The 22409-nt window shown below is 38.0% G+C and overlaps 2 protein-coding genes across 3 annotated transcripts; both read left to right on the top strand.

Moving 5' to 3' along the window:
* Positions 1-1042: 1042 nt before the first annotated feature.
* Positions 1043-9013, top strand: synj2bp (synaptojanin 2 binding protein). The gene is made up of 4 exons (XM_042500119.2): positions 1043-1256; positions 2750-2886; positions 3700-3795; positions 5930-9013. The coding sequence occupies exons 1-4, from the start codon at positions 1193-1195 to the stop codon at positions 6071-6073; spliced, it is 441 nt and encodes a 146-aa protein (XP_042356053.2). The 5' UTR covers positions 1043-1192; the 3' UTR covers positions 6074-9013.
* Positions 9014-9145: 132 nt separating this feature from the next.
* Positions 9146-22218, top strand: LOC121953184 (deubiquitinase DESI2). 2 transcript variants are annotated; one of them, XM_042500117.2, is made up of 5 exons: positions 9146-11245; positions 16990-17062; positions 18253-18346; positions 18434-18575; positions 19227-22218. In XM_042500117.2, the coding sequence occupies exons 1-5, from the start codon at positions 11207-11209 to the stop codon at positions 19461-19463; spliced, it is 585 nt and encodes a 194-aa protein (XP_042356051.1). In that variant the 5' UTR covers positions 9146-11206; the 3' UTR covers positions 19464-22218. The 2 variants fall into 2 exon arrangements, with proteins under 2 accessions (XP_042356051.1, XP_087943590.1); XM_088087464.1 differs by lacking the exon at positions 9146-11245 and adding an exon at positions 14640-14891.
* The last annotated feature ends 191 nt before the right edge of the window (positions 22219-22409 follow it).

Here is a 22409-nt window from a genome sequence, read left to right as displayed (position 1 = left end):
AAAAAGACAGAAAATTAAATAAAGACTGATATAAAAACTAAAGTGAGTTTAACTTGAAATTATGAAAAAAAGATATTTAAAATGGAGATATACAGTTATGTGTATACTGTATAAAGCATATAAACCTATACACAGACTATAAACAAATATTTAAAGCATAAAACAAAATTGCACCAATTTAGAATAAAGTTTATAAAAGTAGCATTAAGGGAAAGGGAAAAAAGAAAAGTAAATATTATATTGAAGACATGCAGTTATTTATTTATATAAACTGAACAGGTATACACACAGAAAATATGTGCAGTATCAGTCCACTATGATCAAAATAAGTTATATTGCAAATAAAAATCTTTGGTTTGGCTTTGAATGAGGGTAGTGCAAAGGGCAATGGTGCAATAATGTGTGAAACCAGCATAACAGAATAGTTAATAATAATAATAATAATGCCACCAATAACAACAATATTAATAATGCAAAAAAATTCCCATTGACAATAATACAGTCATTATTAATATTCTATTAATAATGTGTTATTCTATTAATAATGTGTGCTCTTTATTCTCTGTTCTTACTGCATGGTGCTGCTACATCCCAATTTCTCAGTTTTGAGATCAATAAAGTATATCTATCTATCTATCTATCTATAATAACTATACAGATCTTAAGAAACTATTTTTTTGCTAAGTAGGTTTACACATACCAGGATTTTTTCTTGGTGATTTTGTGCATGATAATAAATGCAGAGCATAAGTCAGAGAAATAATCTAAAATTTAAAAACGAACTACTGTAAGTAGTAAGTAAGTTAAAATAAGTTTTGAAGTGAAGTTGTACTTTTTTGTGCAGGATTGTGCAAAATATTGACAAGAAAAGTTCACAGTGTAAAGTGCAAAGCAACACGTGCACGTGGACACAAAGTTATCTAGAAACATGCGGAGCAGAGGATTTAACTGTAGTAGTAAAAGTACATGACATGATTGTGTAGTATTTACATGTTGTGGTTTTCCTCCCCGCTGTGTGGCTCAAAGGTCGGCCCGCAGTTCCCCCTCAGACCGTCAGGCGGCAGCACGACCACAAAGCAGCGGCTGCGGCGGAGGAAGCAAACCGAAACTCCTCAATGAGTTCACCTTCAGATAAATAGTTAGTCCCCCTTTTCTCTCAACTCTTATTTTAACCCACAGGTGTCCGGACAAAATGAACGGCTCTGTGCACTCCTCATCCAACGTGGTGGACATCAAACTGAAGCGGGGACCGGCAGGTGAGCACCGGGGGGGACTCGTTAGCATGTAGCGGTGACGCTGCTAGCTAGCTACGTAGCACCAAAAATCAACGCTGTCAGGCTAATGTGGACCCCGGAGCTAACGGCTAATTAGCGCATCAAAAAAATAGACAAAACCGCACCAAAACATGTTTTATCGAGTATTACAATCAAGTTTATTGTTAAATTGAGTCAGTTTGAGCTCTAACAAGTTAGTTTAATTACAAAATAATGATTTATGTGTGTGTTTTGGCGCTGTTGAAATCTTTAAAAGTAACGTCTCTGCTCGGCCTGTCAGGTAACAGTCTGTCTGCTGAAGACAGTTAGGAAACTTTATTCAGCTTCATTAGAGAAAAATGTCTGTGTAACACTAGTTATGTAACATTTTGTGACCTGGTGTTTGTCAGAGCACCGGTTGCAGTGTTGGTGTGATTCCTCTTTGCACTTTGATCCACTGAGATAATTGTTATGATTGGAGCTGTAACCTCTGCTCAGGTAAACAGTTGGATGTGTTGAATGTTACAGGTGAAATAATTAAAATGTGTTTTCTCCTTTTTTAATCTCACCCAAACTCTTAGTTTTTTAATGTTTTTAGTCTTATAGCACTTGTAAGTTTATGGTTTCAAAGTGTGTTTAAATTATTTTAGCAATTATTTTTTTTAACTTAAAGCACGAACATAATTCTTTTTGAGATCAGTATTATATATTTTATTTGTCTTTTAAATATTGTGTTTATAAATACAGTTTTTTTCAAGGATCTTAAAGTCTTAAAAGCCATTGAAACAAAAAGGCCTTAATTAGTATCAAAATGTCTTAAATTAGTCATTTAAAAGTCTTAAAAATGCTAAGATACGAGAAATACAATTTTTATGAATTGTTTGCATTATTAAAGCTCAAAATAACCATTGCCTTAGAAATAATAGTAGTTAATAAAAACCATTTGCATCTTTTCACCAAAAAGTTATGTTTTTATGTTTAAATAAATAAAATATTTAGGGGAAATTCCCCCTAATCTTAAGTTATTAATTCATGTTATGTTTTTTTTACCTTCAGTTTTGGCTACTGTATTAATAGGTCCTTAAATTGAATTCTGAGTTGCATTAAAAAAATCTTTAAAAGTCTTAAACCCCTTAAATTCCTCATCTATTTTCCTCTGCTCTCCCTCTTTTTCATGACTTACAGATTTTACATATTAATTAATTCAACTTTTTTAAAACATATTTACCGTATTTAATATTATTTGATCCCTTAAAAGCTGAGCAAATGGGCTTCATTTCTTTCAAAAACATTGAAAGAGGACAACAAGCAACCTAACACGAATTTTGTTAAATGTTAGAGTAAAAAAACCCAAAAGAAACCACTGTAAGGAGGCACGAGGCATTAACAGGGGGAAACATTATTTGACAGGGGAAATACACTTACAACACTGTAAAACCTGTATCTCATGCTGTTGTTTTTTTGTTTGTTTGTTTGTTTGTTTGTTTTGTTTTCAGGCTTGGGATTCAATATAGTTGGAGGTGTGGATCAGCAGTATGTTATGAATGACAGCGGCATATACGTTTCCAAAATTAAAGAAGATGGAGCAGCAGGACTGGATGGAAGACTGCAAGAGGGGGACAAGATCCTGGCGGTAATAAATACTGACTTTTATCAAGAGTGTAGAGTGTAAAATTCAAGATATTTTAAAATTGATATGAATAAACTTCTTCTGGGCAAAAATACAGAAATAATAAATGACATTCATCTGCCCAATTTCTCTCCATAGTGGAGAGCTTGTTGTTTTTCATTGTTGTCAAATTATCTCTTCCCATTTCTCTTGTATGACCGTCAGATTACCTTCAGTTTTTCATCTTTTTTAACTTCGAATGTATTCATTAAGTTCAGGTATTGGGTGATTCTTCTGATGGTGCGTGCGTATTATCTCTAAAACCTTTGGTAATATTATTGTGCAGAAGTGCACTATTAAATTGTGGTGGAGGAGGAACTGAAATGTTGCAGCTGGTAGAAGTGAGGCTAATTTTAATGGCTTCATATACCACTGGGTAGATTAATTTATGGTAGTATCTCAATTTATTAAATTATATTTTATATTAATAATATGAATCTGCAGTTACTAAAGCTCTCAGATAAATGTTGTTGGAATACAAAGTACAATATTTCCTTCCAAAATGTAGTCAAAGTATAAAGTAGCATTAATTGGAAATACTTAAGTAAAGTACATGTACATCAAAATTGTACTTATTAAGTACTGAACTTGAGTAGATGTACTTATTTATTTCCCACCGCTGATGATTTATCCCCAGATTAAGATGATTGTGGAAATTAGAACGGAAACTTGCAACTATTTTTCTAATCCTTTAATGTTTTGAGTCATTTTTCATACCAAAATAAAAAACGCTCTCTTGTTTCGGCTCATTGTGTTTGTTTTTTGTTGGTTGTTTAGATTAACGGAATCAAGCTTGAGGATCTGACACATCGAGCTACAGTGGATCTGTTCAGGACGGCGGGAGAGGACGTGGAGCTGCGTGTTCAGAAAAAGGTAAGAAAAAAATACACGTCTTAGCAAAGGTGAAGCAGCAGTTTAAAGACACGTTTCAGACTAACTGGTCTAGAATATATCCGTGACTCGACCTTAACAAATACAAAATTAGCTGCTTGATTTGTAATATATGCGCTGCTGCTGCTGCTTTTACCAGCCGATGGTAGAAAATTTCAACTTTAAGTTGCTGCTCAGACGGTGTTTTTCATAACGAAACTGAAAGAAAGGAGTTTGGAGATAAGAGATAACAGGGAGACGATTAAAGAAAGACTGAAAAGCATCGATAGCTCAAAGAAACAACAAAATACAGCAATGTATGAAGTTAAAGAAACTTTATACAAACTTTATACATTGCTAATAAATAAACCTGATGAGCGCAACGAAATGCGTCTTTGTAGTAGTAAGTTTAGTTAACATGTTAAAATTCCTTTTAAATAATGTAAAAAATAATCGTTTGAACAACTTAATTTTTATTTTTGAGTAATTAACTTAAAAGGTGTGTTCATAAAAATTGTCATAACAACTTTAGATAAAAGCCTTAGTAGGAATTAATGAACTTAAAAACTTGTGTTCATGAATTAGGTGTTTAATTGAATATTTATGAGCACGCATTTTAAGTTGATTCCTCATCAAAATTAAGTTTTCACATTATTTTAAATCAATTTTATGTACTGTTACCATAAATATGAACTAGCAAAAATTAAATTGATCCAGTTTATTTTTCCACATTATTTTAAAGGAATTTTAAAGAGAGAAGGTCCAACAAAGTGTATAAATCCCTATGTGATGGTATTTTGAAAAAAAATAAATAAAGAAAATTTAGACACTGAAATGTGGTAATGAAACACCATCCAAGTCTAAATCACATCACATAATTTTTTAAAAAAGTGCTGAATTTTCTTGGTATAAAAGACCAAAGTGATCCTGTAGCGCCTCCCAGAGTTTTTCAGTCTCAAAAAGAGATAATAAAGGACGTGAACTGTCTTTCAGGATGCTCAGAGCTTTTCCCGACCATACACAAGTCAAAACTCGTGAAGCCAAAGAAACATTAATAACTTCTTTTTCAGTCCTCAAAAGCGACACAGTGGCCACACTTAATAATGTGGCTTTTGTTGACCACCTGAAAAAGCGCTTCTGGTCTTTTTCTCTGAAGATTAATGGTTTATTTCATAAAAGTCTAATAATTTTTTATGATGTTAGTAGAGGTGGTCTTTATTTCAGAGGAGGTGGCCCGCCTCTGCTATAAAACTGAACGGGGAATTCCTCACAAATCACGTACAGTAATATCAGTGAAATATGTCCTGCTGAGGATCAGAGTTTGAAACGTACAGCGTTACTTTCAATTTCACTTTAGCTGCTCCTCTGCATCCTCCATCCTGTTCCTCTGATCAACGTTTCCTCAAGGAAATAAAGAAATGAGCCCACTGAACACTTGTTATTTGTCCACAGCTGCCACACTGTGAGCAAATATATATTCTGCCTCTTAGACTTTAATACTGCCAAGACTATTCAAAGACAGAGGAAGTGTGTAGTTATGACCTTTAAATCTCTCCTCTGACCTCTTGATATTTCAGCTTCATATTTGCTTTGATATAGTGAGCGATGTTACTCATTTGTCAGTGTTTCAAATATGTGCAAGAGGATTTTTCTGCAATACTGTGATGAAATTTGTCTGAAAACACAAACTTTGGAGAGTGGCCAACAATAACATCAAGTTAGCCGCTGATTTGATTCATCTCTTCTCACGGATGAATCCTTAAACTGTGTTTGACACCAGAACGTAATCCAAAACAAAGCGAGTGCGTGACTCCACTCTGTCAACATTTGCGATTTAAACAGATAAGAACAGTTGCATTTCTACAGAAATATCAACCCCAGAGCAGCTTTGGTATTTATTCTCGTTTTTACATGATATCTTTTGCACGTCTCTCCGTCCTGGGAGAGCGATCTGTCCCTCAGCTGCTCTTTCTTCCGTTTGTTTTCCCTGTTAAAGAGTTAGAGCGAGGTTCAGAGGGCGTCTTTCGCTGTACAGATTGTGAAGCCCCATGACAATTTTGTGATAAAATTTGTGATTTCGGGCTTTAGAAATAAAAGCGACCTGGCTTGACTTGACTTTTGTATCTGTGTCTTGCAGTTGCCTTATCACATGAACGGACCCACAGGTTCACAACCCGAGCCCAAATCTTCTGTGTCTTCTCTGGGAATACTGCTCGCTTTAGCGGGAGCCGCTTCCATCTTTGCGTTCATTTACATGCGTCACCTTAGAAAGCAATTTTAATGAATCCGACGTTTTCCGTATGTTATTTTTTAAGATCAAAAACTTTGCAAAAGGCCAAAGAAAAGAAAGAGGGAACTAACTCGAAACAGTAGACGATATATTTTTGTTGATTAGTAGCTGTCGGTGTCACTGATGAGTTTCTCCATGTTCATGCGTATAATGTGATTTATGGTAGCTTCTTGACACCCTTCCTATGCAAAAAGATGCTCTCTTACCACAGGGCTTATTTTGAATAGATAACTCTGTGGTTGTAAGGAGTAGACGAAGGATGTACACGATATTCCTGCTGCCGGGTTTAGCTGGGCTGAGCTCAGGCAGAAACAAACAGCTATCCGTACACAGAATACTATTAAATCCTCGGGTCCAGTCCGGCTGGCTCAAGCTTCAGGGACCATTTTCAAACTGAAAGACGGTGTTGTGTTCAGTCGCTCGCAGGCCCCTCTGCACCTCCGTCGCTGAATGGCAGATCTGTGTGAGGGCCGGCGGTGAGAGGAGCCCACTGAACTCTCAGTTTGTCTGTGTTTAAAAAATTAATGGGTTTGATTTTCATTTTGCGCCGTTGCACAGAATCATGGGAGAAGCGGCAGCCTGCAGTTAACGTGATAAATTGTGTCTGGTAATGGACTTCAGAGTGCCTTTTTTCTGTCTGTTCAAAGTAATGGTGCCGTTTGGCTCTTGTTGCTCCTGATCATGATCAAAATGAAAACCAACCCACGACGTCCATCAATACATTAAATTAAAGGATTTTGCTGTGATGATGTATTTTCTTATCGTCGACAAATCCCATGAAAACCACCAAATCAACAGTTAGTAAGTCGGTCTGTCCGTATTTCCCGACTTCCTCAGCATCTCTGCTGCCTTCAGCCATAACGACATTTGTTCGGGATGTAAATCTGGAGCGATTTTGGACTGAAGGAACTTTTTCAGAGTCCTAAGAATGTTACTTTTTGTTATGTCTGCAAAGCAAAGGCAGCCAAGTCTCGCTCCCAGAACGTCGAAATACGCAGAGCTCAGTGTCAATATAATGACACTGGCGTTCGGTGCTTTTCACCAACTACAATGCAAACGCATCCACGTCATTATTCGACTCCCGGAGCAACAGACGTAGTTCAGAGAGCATAAAAGTCCACTTGCGGCTGGTGTGCACAGTGGTGGGAGATTCCAACAAACAACGATAGTTTCGGTGTTTGTGCCGCGTTTTTTAGGGACACTGCTGACCTTGGTCACATTTGTGCTGCACAAAGGTTTCTTTTTTTAAAGTAGTAACATCTGCAATCTTTTCCTAACCATAACCAAGAGTTTTGTATCCAAATCTTAAGTGTTGACCACTTCTTAACACGTGATTGTGGCACTCATAGCTAGATTTTTTTTTTTAGGGATTTTAAGGGACCTTTTCTAAACCATAACCAATGAACTGATAATTAATAAATTATTGTCAGGATACAGCAAAATGCAGCACACGTCACTTAAACATGATAAAACGGTGCATTTGTTGGGAACTATTTTCAGATGTGGATTAATACACATTTGGTGCTCCAGCGAGTATTTACGGCAGCAAGATGATGTATATGTGACTGATTCAACACAAACAAGTGTCCATTGTAATAAAGAAGTTCTCCATACGATCCATACAATCTACAGGACCGTTTACTAAACCCGCACACCTACCGAAGGATGACAGAGTTACTCATGTGACCGTGATCAGTTGCAGTTTTAAACACTTTGGTTGCGTTATAAAACGGTTGCAGTGGCACCAAAACTTTCTGGGTAGGTTAAGGCAAAAAAAAAACCCTTCTTGTCACCATGGTAACGTAACATATCTCATGTGACATGCATCACATGAAAGCACTTGTGTGACATTCGTCCACATGCCACATTTTGTTGAAAAATGACTTGACTTGTGGTTTCACGTGGGACATGAACACTGATCTCCTGTAGGAAAGTCTGGTGACTGTTTGACCAGCCAACCCTAATCGCACATTCTTGCTCTTTATACTACGACACCTGACTTCCTCCTTTGCTCCCGGTCACTAGAGGTCACAGAGGTTGTTTTGTTGAATAGTTTTTGGACAACACTGGAGCGCTTTGGCACAGACAAATAAGATATTAAACTATTCTTGATTATTTTGGTCTTTTCATGGGATTTTTTGACATTAGGAAAAATACAGATCATCATAGGACTTATCCCCTTAAGCAAAATACATGCATTTGAGTACTTTGATAAGAGTTTATTATAAAGTATCACATGGTCACTCAGGGTGAGCCATTAAATCTATATCTTAGAAACAATTCATTCCTTACATATATATATGTATATATATCGCGTCGTGAGCAGCTCCTTTCTTAGCACTCAGTCACAGCTGACGGCTCTCTGAAAGATGCTGCCGTGTTTTTGTTGTGTGTCACCGCCGTTTCAGACATTCTCCTAATTTTGCATCGAGGCAAGTGCTTATAATCACACCGCACCTTCTGCTAAGTGATTGATGAAAATTGGAGTTTGCTGTGACAGAGGACATTTGTGTTCATTTGTGTGAAGGATCAACAGCTTAATTCTGAGAAGCAGCTTGTTAGCAGTTCTATGTAAAGGAGAGTTTGTTTTTTTAAAGAAATGAGTTGCTGTCATCAGTTTAAAATGTTTTTTTGCACTAGCCACAATCATGGAACTTCTCCAGTAACTTCCATAGAACAGATGAATAAGTGAATTGTGTGTGCTGGGTGTATTTGTCCACATTTGTCGGTCTGCAGCGCATCTATCATGCAATTATCTCTGACTGCATGTGGCTCTCGTTGTCTGTAAATACATTTCATGTTGCGCTGCTGAGCGGGATTGTGAATATGTGCCGTATGCCAGAAAACAGAGATCAGAAGCACTAATAAATTATGCAAAATACTGTGTGTTTTACATCCATGCACCTACTGTATTAAAATTCATGTTAAATACTTTTGACTCTTACTGTCTTATTTTCATTTAATAGTACAAAATAATTACATCTATCTGTAAATGCACTGGTATAGACCAAATTGATTTAACAATAAGGAAAAACGATTTTTTTAACACTTGTTGATAACCAAACTATTTATATGTGTATATGTGTGTGTATATATGTATATATACACTTGTGTGTATATGTATATATGTATGTGTGTGTATATATGTATATGTATATATGTATGTGTGTGTGTTTATATGTATATGTATATATGTGCGTGACTGTATATATATGTGAGTGTGTTTATATGTATATATATGTGAGTGTGTTTATATGTGTATGTGTGTGTGTGTGTGTGTGTATGTGTGGAAAAAAAACTACATTAAGTAACATTGGATGCTGTGTATTTACTAAGTTTTATCAGAATTTAATTAATTTAATTTAATTATTTTGATTTGATATCTTAAAATAAATTGAACAACAAATTCTTAACAGATTTTATGGATAAATTGTAGGTTTGGCTGAAACTAAATGTATTAAGTTGATTTGAAATGGTAAAATGATGTAAGTAAATTCAGTAACCATTAAATCAAAAAATTGGCATAAGGAGCCTATGTCTTCTCATAATTTTGACAATAACTTAAAATGTTGACTTAATATTTCATAATTGTGGCTAAGTTGATCTCATAAGTCTGATTTGCACAATTTCTAATAGATTTTATGGAATAATTGTAGTTTTAAAGCTAAATGTGTAACGTTAAGTTGTGTAAAGTGATAGCATAATACCGGATGTTGACAAGTACCTTCAAAATAAAAGCGGACATTGTTATGACAAAAACTGCTTGATGATTACAGTCAAATATTGCAGTACGCATAATACTGCCTATTGTGAGCATAATACAATAACAAATAAAGTAAAGATATTTAAATGAATTATCGAAATTGATACGGCTGTAGATTTGTTTGTTTTTTTCTTTTGATAATTTGATATAAAAAAAAACGTTTTCTTGCCGCATTATATTTAATTTTAAATCATTATTTTAGACACATTTGAGAGGCATTCAGTGAAAAAAACCACTTTGGGCAACAGAACAAACATAATTTGACGCCAGCGGATGTAAATAAAGTGAACTGTCTTGTTGAATGCGTCGTAACGGTTTTTAACGGTCGGTTCTAACGGCTGAAACAAAAGCAGGGAGGTGACACTTTAGCGCATTTCAGTGGAGCCTGGAGGTTGACAGAAATAGTAAAGTGTTTGTATCTTTTGTACCAAAATGTGCTCCCGTACACCCACCAGCAGCTCCGTCTGCCATCAGCTGTTGGAGGATGTTGCCTCGGAGGCAGATATGATGTAATCTAAAGCTTCAGTCCCAACCGGAGAGAGAGACACACACACGGAGGACAGAGAGCTGGATAACAGCCGCACGACACGGATGGACCTCGGCCGTTTGGACATCCGTTTGAAAAAACGTTAATCGGAGCGGTTCGGGTTAACGGTTCTGGAGGAGTCATGTCGCGGAGATTTCGCGGAGGATGCTGGACCGGGAGTAGGAGCAGCACCGGCCGGGGATGCTGCTGGTGACCCCCCACCCCCCCACCTCCACATCAATTAACCACCATGGCTCTGGAGTCCTCTCCCGCAGCAGCTCCGACATCCTCCGTGTGAAAATGGCCCGCACTCCGCCTCCATCGTCGACATCCGTCCGCCCTAGCTGTCGCCTTTTCGCCCGTATTGACAGGCAAATGTCCACACTTGAAGGCCATTTTTGGATCAAATTGCCACACGTAAAGCGCCTGATATGAACATTTAAAGCTGCTGCGGTTGATTTTTCTTTTCCCGCAAATACACCTCTCACCAGCATCGATTTCCCCATCCAGCAGATATTTTTGGAGATGGGCCGCGTCCACTGCTGCACCTGCCCTGCTGGGATCTGAGTTTCATGCACCTTACATGCCACAATGGCTCTGTGATTAGTTTCTTTTTGGACGTTTTTTCCTGGCTTTGCACTTCTCTCCAGCCATCCTGCAGAGCTCCATGCAGTAGTTGCCCTGCGGGGGGAATGAGCAGCCTGTCTCCCTCCAGCAGACGCCTGCCCGCCGGCCCTGCTGTCCGCCGTGTGGCCCTGTGACTTCAGAGGGGTGTGGAGGTCCTGACAAACCGTGGAGGGTGGGGACGTTTGCCTTTCCAGCTCAGGTTTAAACCATGGCCAATGAACCTGTCATCCTTAACGTGTATGATATGGTAAGAATTCAACTCAAAACACTTTTTATTCTGCAGTTTTGTCTTCTATTTGTAGCCATTTGTAATCTGACACCAGCAGAGGAAGTGAATGCACCACAAATAGCAGGCCCACTACACACCTGTTTCACAAGTGCACTTCACAGCTATTTAAATGTTGGAAACAGTTCAAATATGACATGCAAGACGGGTAGGTTTTGCCTGCAGCATTACACTGTTTATATAATTACTCAGTTGTGAATGAATCATTTTTGCAATGTTAATAAATGCAGATTTTGCTACTTTAATTTTACTTGTGGACTTCTAAAACAGTGGTTCCCCACCTGGAGGTCCTGACCCCACTAAGGGTCCCAGAAGCTTCATGTAATCCATTCAATAAACACAAACTTACTGCGTTCACTATTTGGGATCATTTTATAGTTTATAATTTATTCTGTAATGTTTTTTTAATGCATTGGATATAATAGGAAATATCCATAAACTGGAGTAGTCAGAGGTCGTCAGAGTGGGAACCATTGTTCAAAAAGGCAGTTAAATTAAAATTATTATCAGCTTGGTGAGTTCAGTCATCATCTTAAAAAGACTGAAGAAAAGCCTGGGCGGCATGTATAGCAGCTCACTGTGGGCTTATATGTCTTTATCTGGCTCACTACAGGCATGCATGGTATTATGAAGCCAAATTTTGGTTTATCTGCTAATTCAGCCTTTATTTCGCAGTATCACTGTGTTTTTATTGTAAAAATGTAAGAACGTCATGATAAAAACAGATAAGACCGTAAGATTTGAAAATTCAGTGACATATCAAATCTCGAGTTTGCGAAACAAGAGCTTCGCTAAACCCTGTGACCTCTGTCACTGTGCCCACCGCTCACATGATCTGCACAAATACACACATGCCCACACACTCACCAGTAAAGGACAAGGGTCTTCATTCAGACATGTGCCCACTGCTTGGTCCTTTCAGTCTGTACTGCTGAACAGCCTCCTGTGTGAATATTATGCAACATGTGGCTGTAAATCCACAGAATTACTCCAGTTACACCAAAACAGTTGTGGGGTGTACAGAAACCCTTTAACTCCCCAAATTTAGGATTTATAAGCAGTACATATAACACACTATAATGTAGCTGTAAGCAGATACTATTAGTGTTACTAATGTATCTGTCAACAATATAACTTGATGGCACTTGCTGTTCATTGTAAAATATGTATTAATCTGTTTATACAAATGTACAAATCACTCACAAATGGGTCCAAAAACCATTAATAAATGTGTAAAAAGCAACTCATCGGTACATGTTGACCTTCAAGGTTCATTCTCTGGAAAATAGTAGTTTGACAGAATCCTACAAACGCACAGTCAACAAGCAAGATTTCTGTGTGAGCTTTCAGCTGCATCTATCGTAGGAGTGAAGCACTTTGTATATATGAACATTAGTGAAATGAGTTGTTTTAGGGGGGTTTTGAAGCTTGTGCAAGGTTTTCTCAAAATTTCTATTTTCCGCCTGTACTTCCTGGGCAGGTAGGTGGAATTGCAGATTAATGACAGAATTTTATTTAAATAAAGTACAAAATACCAGTAACATCATTCCCATATCCCACCCCACAAATCACAAATTAGTGCAAAATCGCAGCAAAATTATCAGGGCACAGTCATTTCACATCCTAAAACCAGTCTGCTTCCCCCCGAACCCCCCAACATTCACAAATATGTTCAAAATATAAATTTGGTGTAATAGAAATTAGATTAAAAACATATTAAATCATTAATAATAACCGGGAAAGCAATTATTAAAAAGGATCCAGTTGGTCATCCTTGCCCCGCCTGCAGTGGCTCTATGCCCCCCCACAAAGAAGACTTGCCCCACAGTCTGAAAAGCAGCACTACACAGAGAGGAAACTAATGTCTGTAAATACATTTAATAGCTACAGCAAAAGAGACAGAGAGCGGAGGTGAAACCTGAACCTTTTGGCTCTGTTCCATTAGCAGGAAAACCTCGTTCAAAATCTCCTTGACATTTGTAATCAGTAAAATACAGCCTCGGTACCGAGCGTTTCTCTGTGGCTTGTTTCATATGTTTAGGTAAGGATGGTCATTTGTCTGAAAAATGATCTAATGTCATTGTTTGTCTAACATTCATGTTTTTAGCGCCCTTTAACAAACACCATCTCCCTCAGTTTGCATGATTACAAATGTTGTTTTGACATCAGAGGAGATATTGTTTTTGACAAATACATGAATTAACCCTGAAAACGGCCCCACATGTGCCTGAAACTACACTGTAGTGTGTTAAAAAAAATCATTGATTAATTATATCTATCCCGCTTGTAAATGCTAAAAAGGTGGGTGGCAGGGATTTCGTGGTTCCCCATGAAAGAATTGAAATAAATATAGAACGTCTGCAGATGACAGTCTCATAAAACTGTTTAGATTTTCAACTTGGTGCAATTATTTTTAGTCTCTAAAGTGTTATGAAGCTGAATTCTTCTAATTCTTTGCTCTCTTGTAGTCAAGAATTTCAACAAGTGCTGTCATCTGTTAGCTCTGCAGACGTGAGTCAGCGTGCTCCATACTTTGATGAGTTGTACAAATGTAAAACAAAGGCACGATATACACGCATACTGCCAAAACCGAGGCTGTGATTAAACCCCTTGAAACCTGAGCAAAGTGACTTAATCTCTTTCAAAAACACAGGAGACAGGAAAAAGCAAACTCGCAAGAAATGACCCACAATTAGCAAGGAATTAGTAAAGGGTTACAAGAAAATGACATTACCACACGGAAAAGACAGGAATTTTTTTAAAGGCAAAAATAACAAACAAAAAATGCTGAAATAGCTTTTAAAAATGCTAAAAATGAAAATAAATTAACTTTAACTATATATGGTTATAATTAAATGATTGTTTCTCATTTAATTATAACCATATATCTTTATATATATTTTTTCTTTCTTTTTTCTTTTAATCTTTTTAAAACTCATTCCAATTAATTCCTTGTCAGCTTTTCCTAATTTCTTGCAATTTGCGGGACACCTCTTACCAAGTTGCTCATTGACTTTTTAGTTTTTGTTCTGTTTTTTTTTTTTTTCCAAAAGAAATCAAACCAAATTCCTCAGGTTTCAAAGGTTAAAACGCTTGTTGAAGGTATCTGAATGTAACACAAAAAACTAACGTCGGCCCAGTTTTTAAGGGGTTAGGAAAAATGACATCTTCAGAAACGAAGCGAGGAGCAGTTTTTGGACTCTTGTCTCTCTTGGTTTCTTGGAGTCGTCTCACAGATGAGGGCCTCGGCTGGGCCAGAAGTGACAGCTGCTCAAACAGCTGATCCAATTCCAGTGTGGCTCTGCTGTGCCGGGACTTAACAGGTCACGCAGGGTCTGTTGAAGAGGGAGAAAGTGATCATGCGGGCCGTGACAGTCAGAGTCCGCCTTAAATACTTTTGCCGAGAATCAAACATAGAAGAAGGCGGCCTGAGAGTGAATGATACGAGGAGGGAGGATGATGAATCGATTGTCTACAGTGTGAAATCAATGTGACCGGTGGGTTTGTGCAGCAGTGGATGCTGCATCTGCATAGGGAGGATGTTGCAGAGGGGACCGCATGGATTGTTGCAGCAGTCTTGGTGTGCAACAAGAGGCATCAGAGAAGTGTGAGTTATATCAGCAGGACAATGACTGAAAAAGCTCCTCTAATGTTGGCAGCACTCGTATCATTTGATTGTCCGTCTCTTTCTCTGGAAGAATTTGTCCTTTTTTTTTTTTCTTCCAGGAAGCTGAGTGCTTGTTAAAAGATTTCCATCAGTGTTTCCTGGTGTGAAATGTTAAAAGCTAGAGAGCTAAAAGGGATAGAAGCCACAGCAGAAACACGAGAAGACTCTGTTGACACAAAGTAAAGAGGAGGATATGCTTTTATTGTATCACTCTGAGCACGGAAACCTCTTCTATTATTAATAGGGGACAGCTGGGACAGTGGGGATAGCTCTTAGCATGTTTCCTCGAGGGTGTCTCGGGGTGCGGGAGTGTCAGTGGGCGTTGGGGTGGAGAAGAGGAGCCGTGGTCCTGCCATGAATTAACTCTTGATTGTCTGCAGTGAAGGCCGGCGGGGTGGCTCAAAGATCAAATGTGAATTTTACTTGCAAGATTGTCAGGTCAGATGTGTATCTGTCCCTGCAATGAATCAATCCCGGGTTTCGTCCAGCCAAATCACCAGTATAAATGTTGGCATTGTACATTTCTGCAAACCACAGATGCATTACGTTCTATGCTGATATGTTGAAACTTTGCATCTCTGTAGTCACTGGGGTTAATGTGTCTAGGATTAGGAGAAGATCAGGTTTTGGTTTAAAATTCCTGTGTTTGGTGCCACAATCCCCATTGGAAACTGTTGCACAAACCTCTGTGAAAAAAACAGCAATGTTTTTGTGAAAAACTAAGAGCTTCTGGTCAAAATATATTTAGTGAAAATGCAGGGATGTCTTGTTTATAAGATCAGCTTTTGATGGCACAATTCTCATTTAAAATGCAGTATATCTTGGTTAAAAGAATCACTTGTGATGGCACAATCCATACTTGAAATGCAGTGATATCGCCACTGGAAATACAGCCACGGGTCACTAAAAACAGTTTTGTTATTTGTTGACCTCGTTGGTCTTGAGAGTTGTCTGCAGTGGTGTGTAGCATGGCAGCCGCCTTGCTGAGATGTCATACTATCCATCTTCCCCTCCAAAAGTCAGCTCATATACATGCAATCAAGACCTACGTCACTTTAGAAATGTTGATATGATAGCTATGAAACGCACAATGTACCACAAATGTGACTTGTAGAAACATTGGCAATCTATTCTTCAGACATTTTTGTCTCACATTTGCACTCACATTGGAAGCAGTTGAGTTGTCCTTCCTCTCGGATCACACCACTAACCTCACAGTTAATGTTCTTCCTCCTCTACCAAGTTAGCTAACGTCTTCTCACAAAATCTGAGTGAACTAAAATGTGTTTAAAATTGCTAAAAGATCCCAACTACTTAAAACGGCACCTTAAAAACATCCTGTGTGTCTTAAAGCACATATGACCATTCTGATGCAATTTAACAACAGTGTAAGAGTGTCCACATCTGTGCCTGTAAAGATGTGAAGTAAAATAATTTGGGAATGATTCAACTTTAGATAGATGGGTGAAGTGTAGATATAATCTGTAATAATAACATTTAATTCATTCAGAGTATCGACTGTGATGGTAAAGACTGTTAATAAAGATTTAGATATGAGATAAAATGACATTTTGATAAATCTTTTTAATATAATCTATATAATATAAGCTCATAAATCACAGCGTTGCCTTGTGTTTTTGGTCCGTATTGGTGTCTGATTATTGTGAAAGATTAAGAATAGTTTGACGTTTGGCATCAATTTTCTCATCGAACTTTCAACAAGACAGAACGAGTATATTACCAAATATATCAAACTATTTTTTTACCTGAAAAACAATAAATTCAGTTGAACTGAAAAGCAAAAGTGATCATGAACTTATTTCTCCTCAGTTGTGTATCTAAAAGTACCTCTCCGGTGTAGTATAATTTATTTAGCAATGGAGTATTTTTCTGAGACTGAATTCAATGTGATTTATTGTTTAATGCTACAGTATAATATCATTTTCTGTGGAGCTGCTGCATTATTTCTTTCCTGATACGACACAAATTAACTCTTGATATTGATCCCTGTCTTTCTCCTTCCTCTCATTCTCCGCAGTACTGGATCAACGAATACACTTCCAATCTGGGGATTGGAGTTTTCCACTCAGGCATCGAGATTTATGGCAGAGGTAAGACCTTTTTCCTTCTTTTCCTTTATGTCTGTGAGAAATGTCATTACAACTCGTCAGAGCAGAATCACAGCTGGCCGGACTCAGACGTGTGCTTCACCGTCTGCATCTCCGTGTGATTGTGAGGTTCGTACGAGGCTGCTTTCACAGATGAAGTCTGGTTTTAAAAATGGAAAATGGAATTGTGTTCCTAATAACATGACCCCATTTCTCTGGGTTGAGTCACCACTGATTCACTCTGCATCATGTGCGTGTGTGTGTGCGCGTGCGTGCATGTGTGTGTGTGTGTGTGTGTGTGTGTGTGTGTGTGTGTGTGTGTGTGTGTGTGTGCGTGTGTTGTTGAAAAAAGAGAGGCAGAAACCAGCGTGAAACTGGATCACTGGGAATCCCATTATGCCCTTGCAACTGGAAATATTGTCTCTGTGCTCTGTGAAATATGATGATAGTAAAAGTCCAGTCCTCACTAGGGCAGAGAATCAATACTTTTGTGGAATTTCTGGATATTATTTTTTGCTGGCAGCATATTTTTGCATAATGACGGTATAAATCTAATATTGTTGAATTTAATATAACATCACTGCCAGGAAAAAAAACTCCAACTCCAACTTTTTAGAGCTAAAAACACAGAAAATATGTCATGTGTTTTTAGAGAGTTCTGTTTTACATTTGGATCACATCAAAAGACTTCAGCACCAAGCATCTTTGACTTTGTCCATTGTTACAGTTTAAAGGGACAGTTCATCAGGACATTTTTTAGATAATGGTTATTACTGACGCATAAACATGTAAGCAGCATTTAAATGTTGCAGCTGGTCATGTGAAGCTAATTTTAATTACTTAAATTACTGTTAGCTCCATATGATGAGCTATGACAGTAAACTGCTACTTGCATGTTTATACATCAGTATTAATTATAATCTAACTGTGACAGGAGCAATTCTATTGCATAAAGCGAACTTTTATTAAATGAAACTGAGAGGATACAAAGCTAACAGTGTCAGGTGTTCAGTGTGCTTTGCCCTCAGTGTTCATCACTGTTTTCCATTATGCTGCTGTAAATACAGTGCAGAGCGGCCTGTAATTAGCCCATCCTAATGATTTAAGCACAGTGTGTCGCTGATTAATCACTCGCTTCTGTGTAATTACAGTTGTTTGAGGAGCTAACCTGTGTTTTGCATCTTTGTTTGCAGAATTTGCATACGGAGGTCATCCGTACCCTTTCAGTGGCATCTTTGAAATCAATCCCGGGAACGCCGCTGAACTGGGAGAAACGTTCAAATTCAAGTGAGTGTGCTCCATTTAACAGCTCTCTGAGAGGTTAGTAATGTTGAAGATGAGTGTCCTGATACGTCTTTTCCTGCGTTCACACAGGGAGGCCATTGTTTTGGGCACAACAGACTTCACAGAGGAGGACATAGATAAAATCATGGAGGAGCTCGGTAAAGAGTTTAAAGGCAACGCCTACCATCTAATGCACAAAAACTGCAACCACTTCTCCTCCTCGCTGTCTGAGGTCAGTCTGATACCGTTTTTACTGCCAAATGTTTGTTTTTCTGTTTCCACATCTATGAATTGTTCAGAAACTATCGAACAATGTTGAGTAATATCTATGTTAAACTAGTTTGTATTTTCGGCATTGTGTATATTTTGGATTTTTTTGGATTTGGACATCTATTAATTGATAATTTTACACCTGCACCTTTATTAATATATTATATTTGCACCTTTTTTTATTTTGCTATGCAGCTGCTTCACAGTAATGCTCTTCAGGATAATTAGAGTCTATTTATGTCTGAAGACAAAAAGATTTTATTACATGAAAGTTTGTCCGCAGAAGTATACTTAAAGGGGCACTCCACCAATTTAACACATGAAGGTCAGTCATGAGGAGTAGGATTGTAAAAACAGAACAACAAATGCACTTAAATTAAGTTAAAAATCATACAGCTATTGGATGGATTGCCATGATTTTTATGGACATTCATGTCCCCCCTCAGGACGATTTGTAATAGATTTTCTAATCCCTGAAAGGTTCAGTGTGTATTTCGGGGCATTTATTGGCAGAAATGTTTAACGGTCTGTTTCCTTCATGTTGAATTTTATTTTTTCTAAATATCTTACAGAAACAACATGTTTCACATAAATATATTTTGGCTTTTTTCAGTTGCTGTGTGGGCGGGAAATCCCTCGCTGGGTCAACAGATTGGCGTACTTCAGCTCCTGCATCCCCTTTCTGCAGAGCTGCCTCCCCAAGGAATGGTTAACCCCGGCCGCCCTGCAGAGCCACATCAGCCTGGGCCTCCACAAAGAGGAACACGAGTCGAGTGACGAGGACCCTTCGTCCCCGTCCGGGGCGGCCGCCACCGGCACGTCCCACAGCTGTCGCCACACGAGGGTGTGAACTGCCCGAAATACACTGACCTCTGGACCTCCCTGCCATCTCTGCTAGTGGCTCAAGTGGCATTAGTAGGCTTGAACAACCAGCTGACCTCATACTGTTTTTCCTCTGAGTAACGAGGCAGGAAAAGAAGAGCTGCTGCCGGAGACTTCAGACCTACAGAGACCCTGCGTGACGTCAAGATGACAAACTTTGACCTGAGCGCTGAAGCGCAGCTCAGACTCCTCAAAAACCACTTGTAGATCTGAAGTTTGTAGTACGTTATTATCAGTCTTTTCCATGAACTTTTAAACCTTTGTCAGCCTTGTTCCCTGCCTTCAGAGCTGCTTTTGTAGAATAACTAGATGATAGACACCTGAGGCGACTTATCGTGACGTTACCAGGAAAACTGCTAACCTGCTCAATCTCAACAAGTTCTCGTTCAGTAACCTCTATGTGGCCTTCAGTTGAAATCATGACTGCTTTCATTGTGTGGAACTTTAGTAGTTAACTTCGGCCATTTTAGACGGTTTAAAGAGGATTTGATCGTTCCTCGAGTCCAGTCTGGACTCGTAAAAATGTTGCATGTTGAAAGACAAAAACTAAACCCAGACGCCACACTTCTTAACAACCAAGTATTTCTTCTCCTTGTCCTTTTGTAAAAACAATCGATCCAACCTGGGACTTGTTTTAAACAGCAGACTGGCAGCCAGTGAAACCAGTTCATAGTAAACAATCAAGGGCAAATACTGTTCAGTTTAAATAGTCGCTGTTCACACAGCCGCAGCCACTCACTATCTGTGAACATCTCAGAGACAACAAGAAAGCAAAGCTGCTACTCTGACAGTTATTGACTTTGTGACCCACCACAAGTTTTGTCTACGCTTTTATATCCAAATGGTCTTTATATTACAATGGTGCGATAATTTCCAGGCTTGGAAATATACATTTACGCCCAGAGAATGTTCCTCTGTGATAGCGGTCTTATCACCTTTTTCATCACTAAAACCAACAAAAGACTGAGCAGTCATGAGACAGAAAGAAAAATCAGTATTCTCCTTTAAATTACAGCCCTTGAGGCAATTCCTCCTACAGTTTGGGAAATATACTTATTTGATTTCTTGCTGAGAGTTAGATGAGAAGATCTGTACAATTTTAACAACACTCTCGTACCTAAATGCAGCATAGGTCGATTTTCACTGTCTTCTTTTTTGACGCACACGACCGACCTAATGGTGACAGATTTAAAACAGTCCTTTGCGACAACGGCAAAAGATACAACCTAATACCATGTTGCAAATTACATGTGAGCAAATGATATATAAATTAATAAAAAGTTAATTACCATCAGCCAAACATTTACTTATGTCTGGCGTGTTTCTGCATAATATGACTACAACTCTGCAAATCATGTACCAAAATTTTCAGCAGCTTTCCAAGTTGTTGTTCCGACTTGAGAGGGCATTCATGTGAATTTTCCCAGTTGGGAACTAATTTTTCAAATTATTATGACACCATATTAATGCAGGGTAAGGGTCGAAATTAGGTTCTTGCACAGTCAACCTATATGGACATTTTTTCTGCATTTTAGCGTCTGCATGGGAAATATGAAGCTACAGCCAGCAGTCAATTAGCTTAGCTTAGCATATAAAAACTAGAAACAGAGGGAAACAGCTAGCTTAGCTTTGTCCAAACTGGTACCAAAATCCTACCAGCACACTGAAAGCTCACCATTAAACACACCACATTGTGTTTAAATTCAACAGTAATTTGACAGATGATTCTTTTTCTCTTTACTACCTTTGGACAGAGCCAGGCTAGCTGTTTCCCCCTGTTTCCACTCTTTATGCTAAGCTAAGCTAATTAGCTGCCACCCCACACTTCAGATTTATCCCGCAGGCATGAAAAGTGATATCAAATTTCTTATCTAACTCTCAGTAACAAAACAAGCAAGTGTTTCTCCCAAATTATCAAACTATTCCTTTAAGATCATATTTTTTATGTTGTTTTTTTTTCAACTGTGAACTGAACTGTGACGTGTGACAGATACAAAGCATTTTAATCCAAGTAAATAAGCGGACCTTTGTAAGAAGTTACTCACTTCTGAGGTTTGTTTCAACAAGAAGTTCAGATACTCATATGGGGAAAATATGATGTAAGAAAGTTATTTGTAATCATTGTGATTTTAGCATAAATGCAGTTATACAACCCCATTAATGAATTTTTCCCCCTCAGATATTGATGATGATGGCGACAAACATCGGCTCCTGGTTACTCATTTTAATTTATGTTGCTTGCGGTTTTTTGGTTCTTTTTTTAATGCAAAACCTCAGTGAACATGTGATTTAATCTTGTCCAATCCCTCCTGCTTAATGGACAGCTTCCCTTTCTCAGGAAGGAACTCACATGACTCGAAACGGTGACCGTCGTCTCATTCCTGCTGAACACCTTGTTAAATGGGGTTGAAAGTGCAAATCATTTGACTTCTTCTTCATGTTCTTAAATAAGCTATATTCTTATTTATTTCGGATGTAGTCTTACATTTCACCAAGTGTATTGTATTCAGTTTTTTTTTTCCTTTGGTATATTTTAAATTGACAGGAGCTGTACAGTGATCAATAATCAATGCTCAAAAGTCTTCGGCACTTTCCTCAGAGCAGACCAGACAAGTATTTTTTTTCTATTGTTCTGTATCAACCATGACCCTGTATTTCCTTTTCCTAACCCGAGACAATTTCAAGAATGAAGCTATAGTACTAGAATAAAGAGACAGAATAACAAATAATTCTGTTGCTTCTTTTTTTGGCAGGGTTGGGCAATTTGAGGATACGTACTGTAAGAAAACATAAAATACCAATACAGTTTTGTCAGAGTTTATACGCAGATTGACATCTCTGTGTGAGGCAGGACTTTTTCATGGCAATATTGGATTATATATTATTTTTAGCATTAATATGATAAAGCACTTTA

The sequence above is a fragment of the Plectropomus leopardus genome, chromosome 14 (genome assembly GCF_026936395.1).
Source record: "Plectropomus leopardus strain MGB_pleo_1.0 chromosome 14, ASM2693639v1, whole genome shotgun sequence".
NCBI lineage: Eukaryota > Metazoa > Chordata > Actinopteri > Perciformes > Serranidae > Plectropomus > Plectropomus leopardus.
This window is presented reverse-complemented; position numbering and strand designations above follow the sequence as displayed.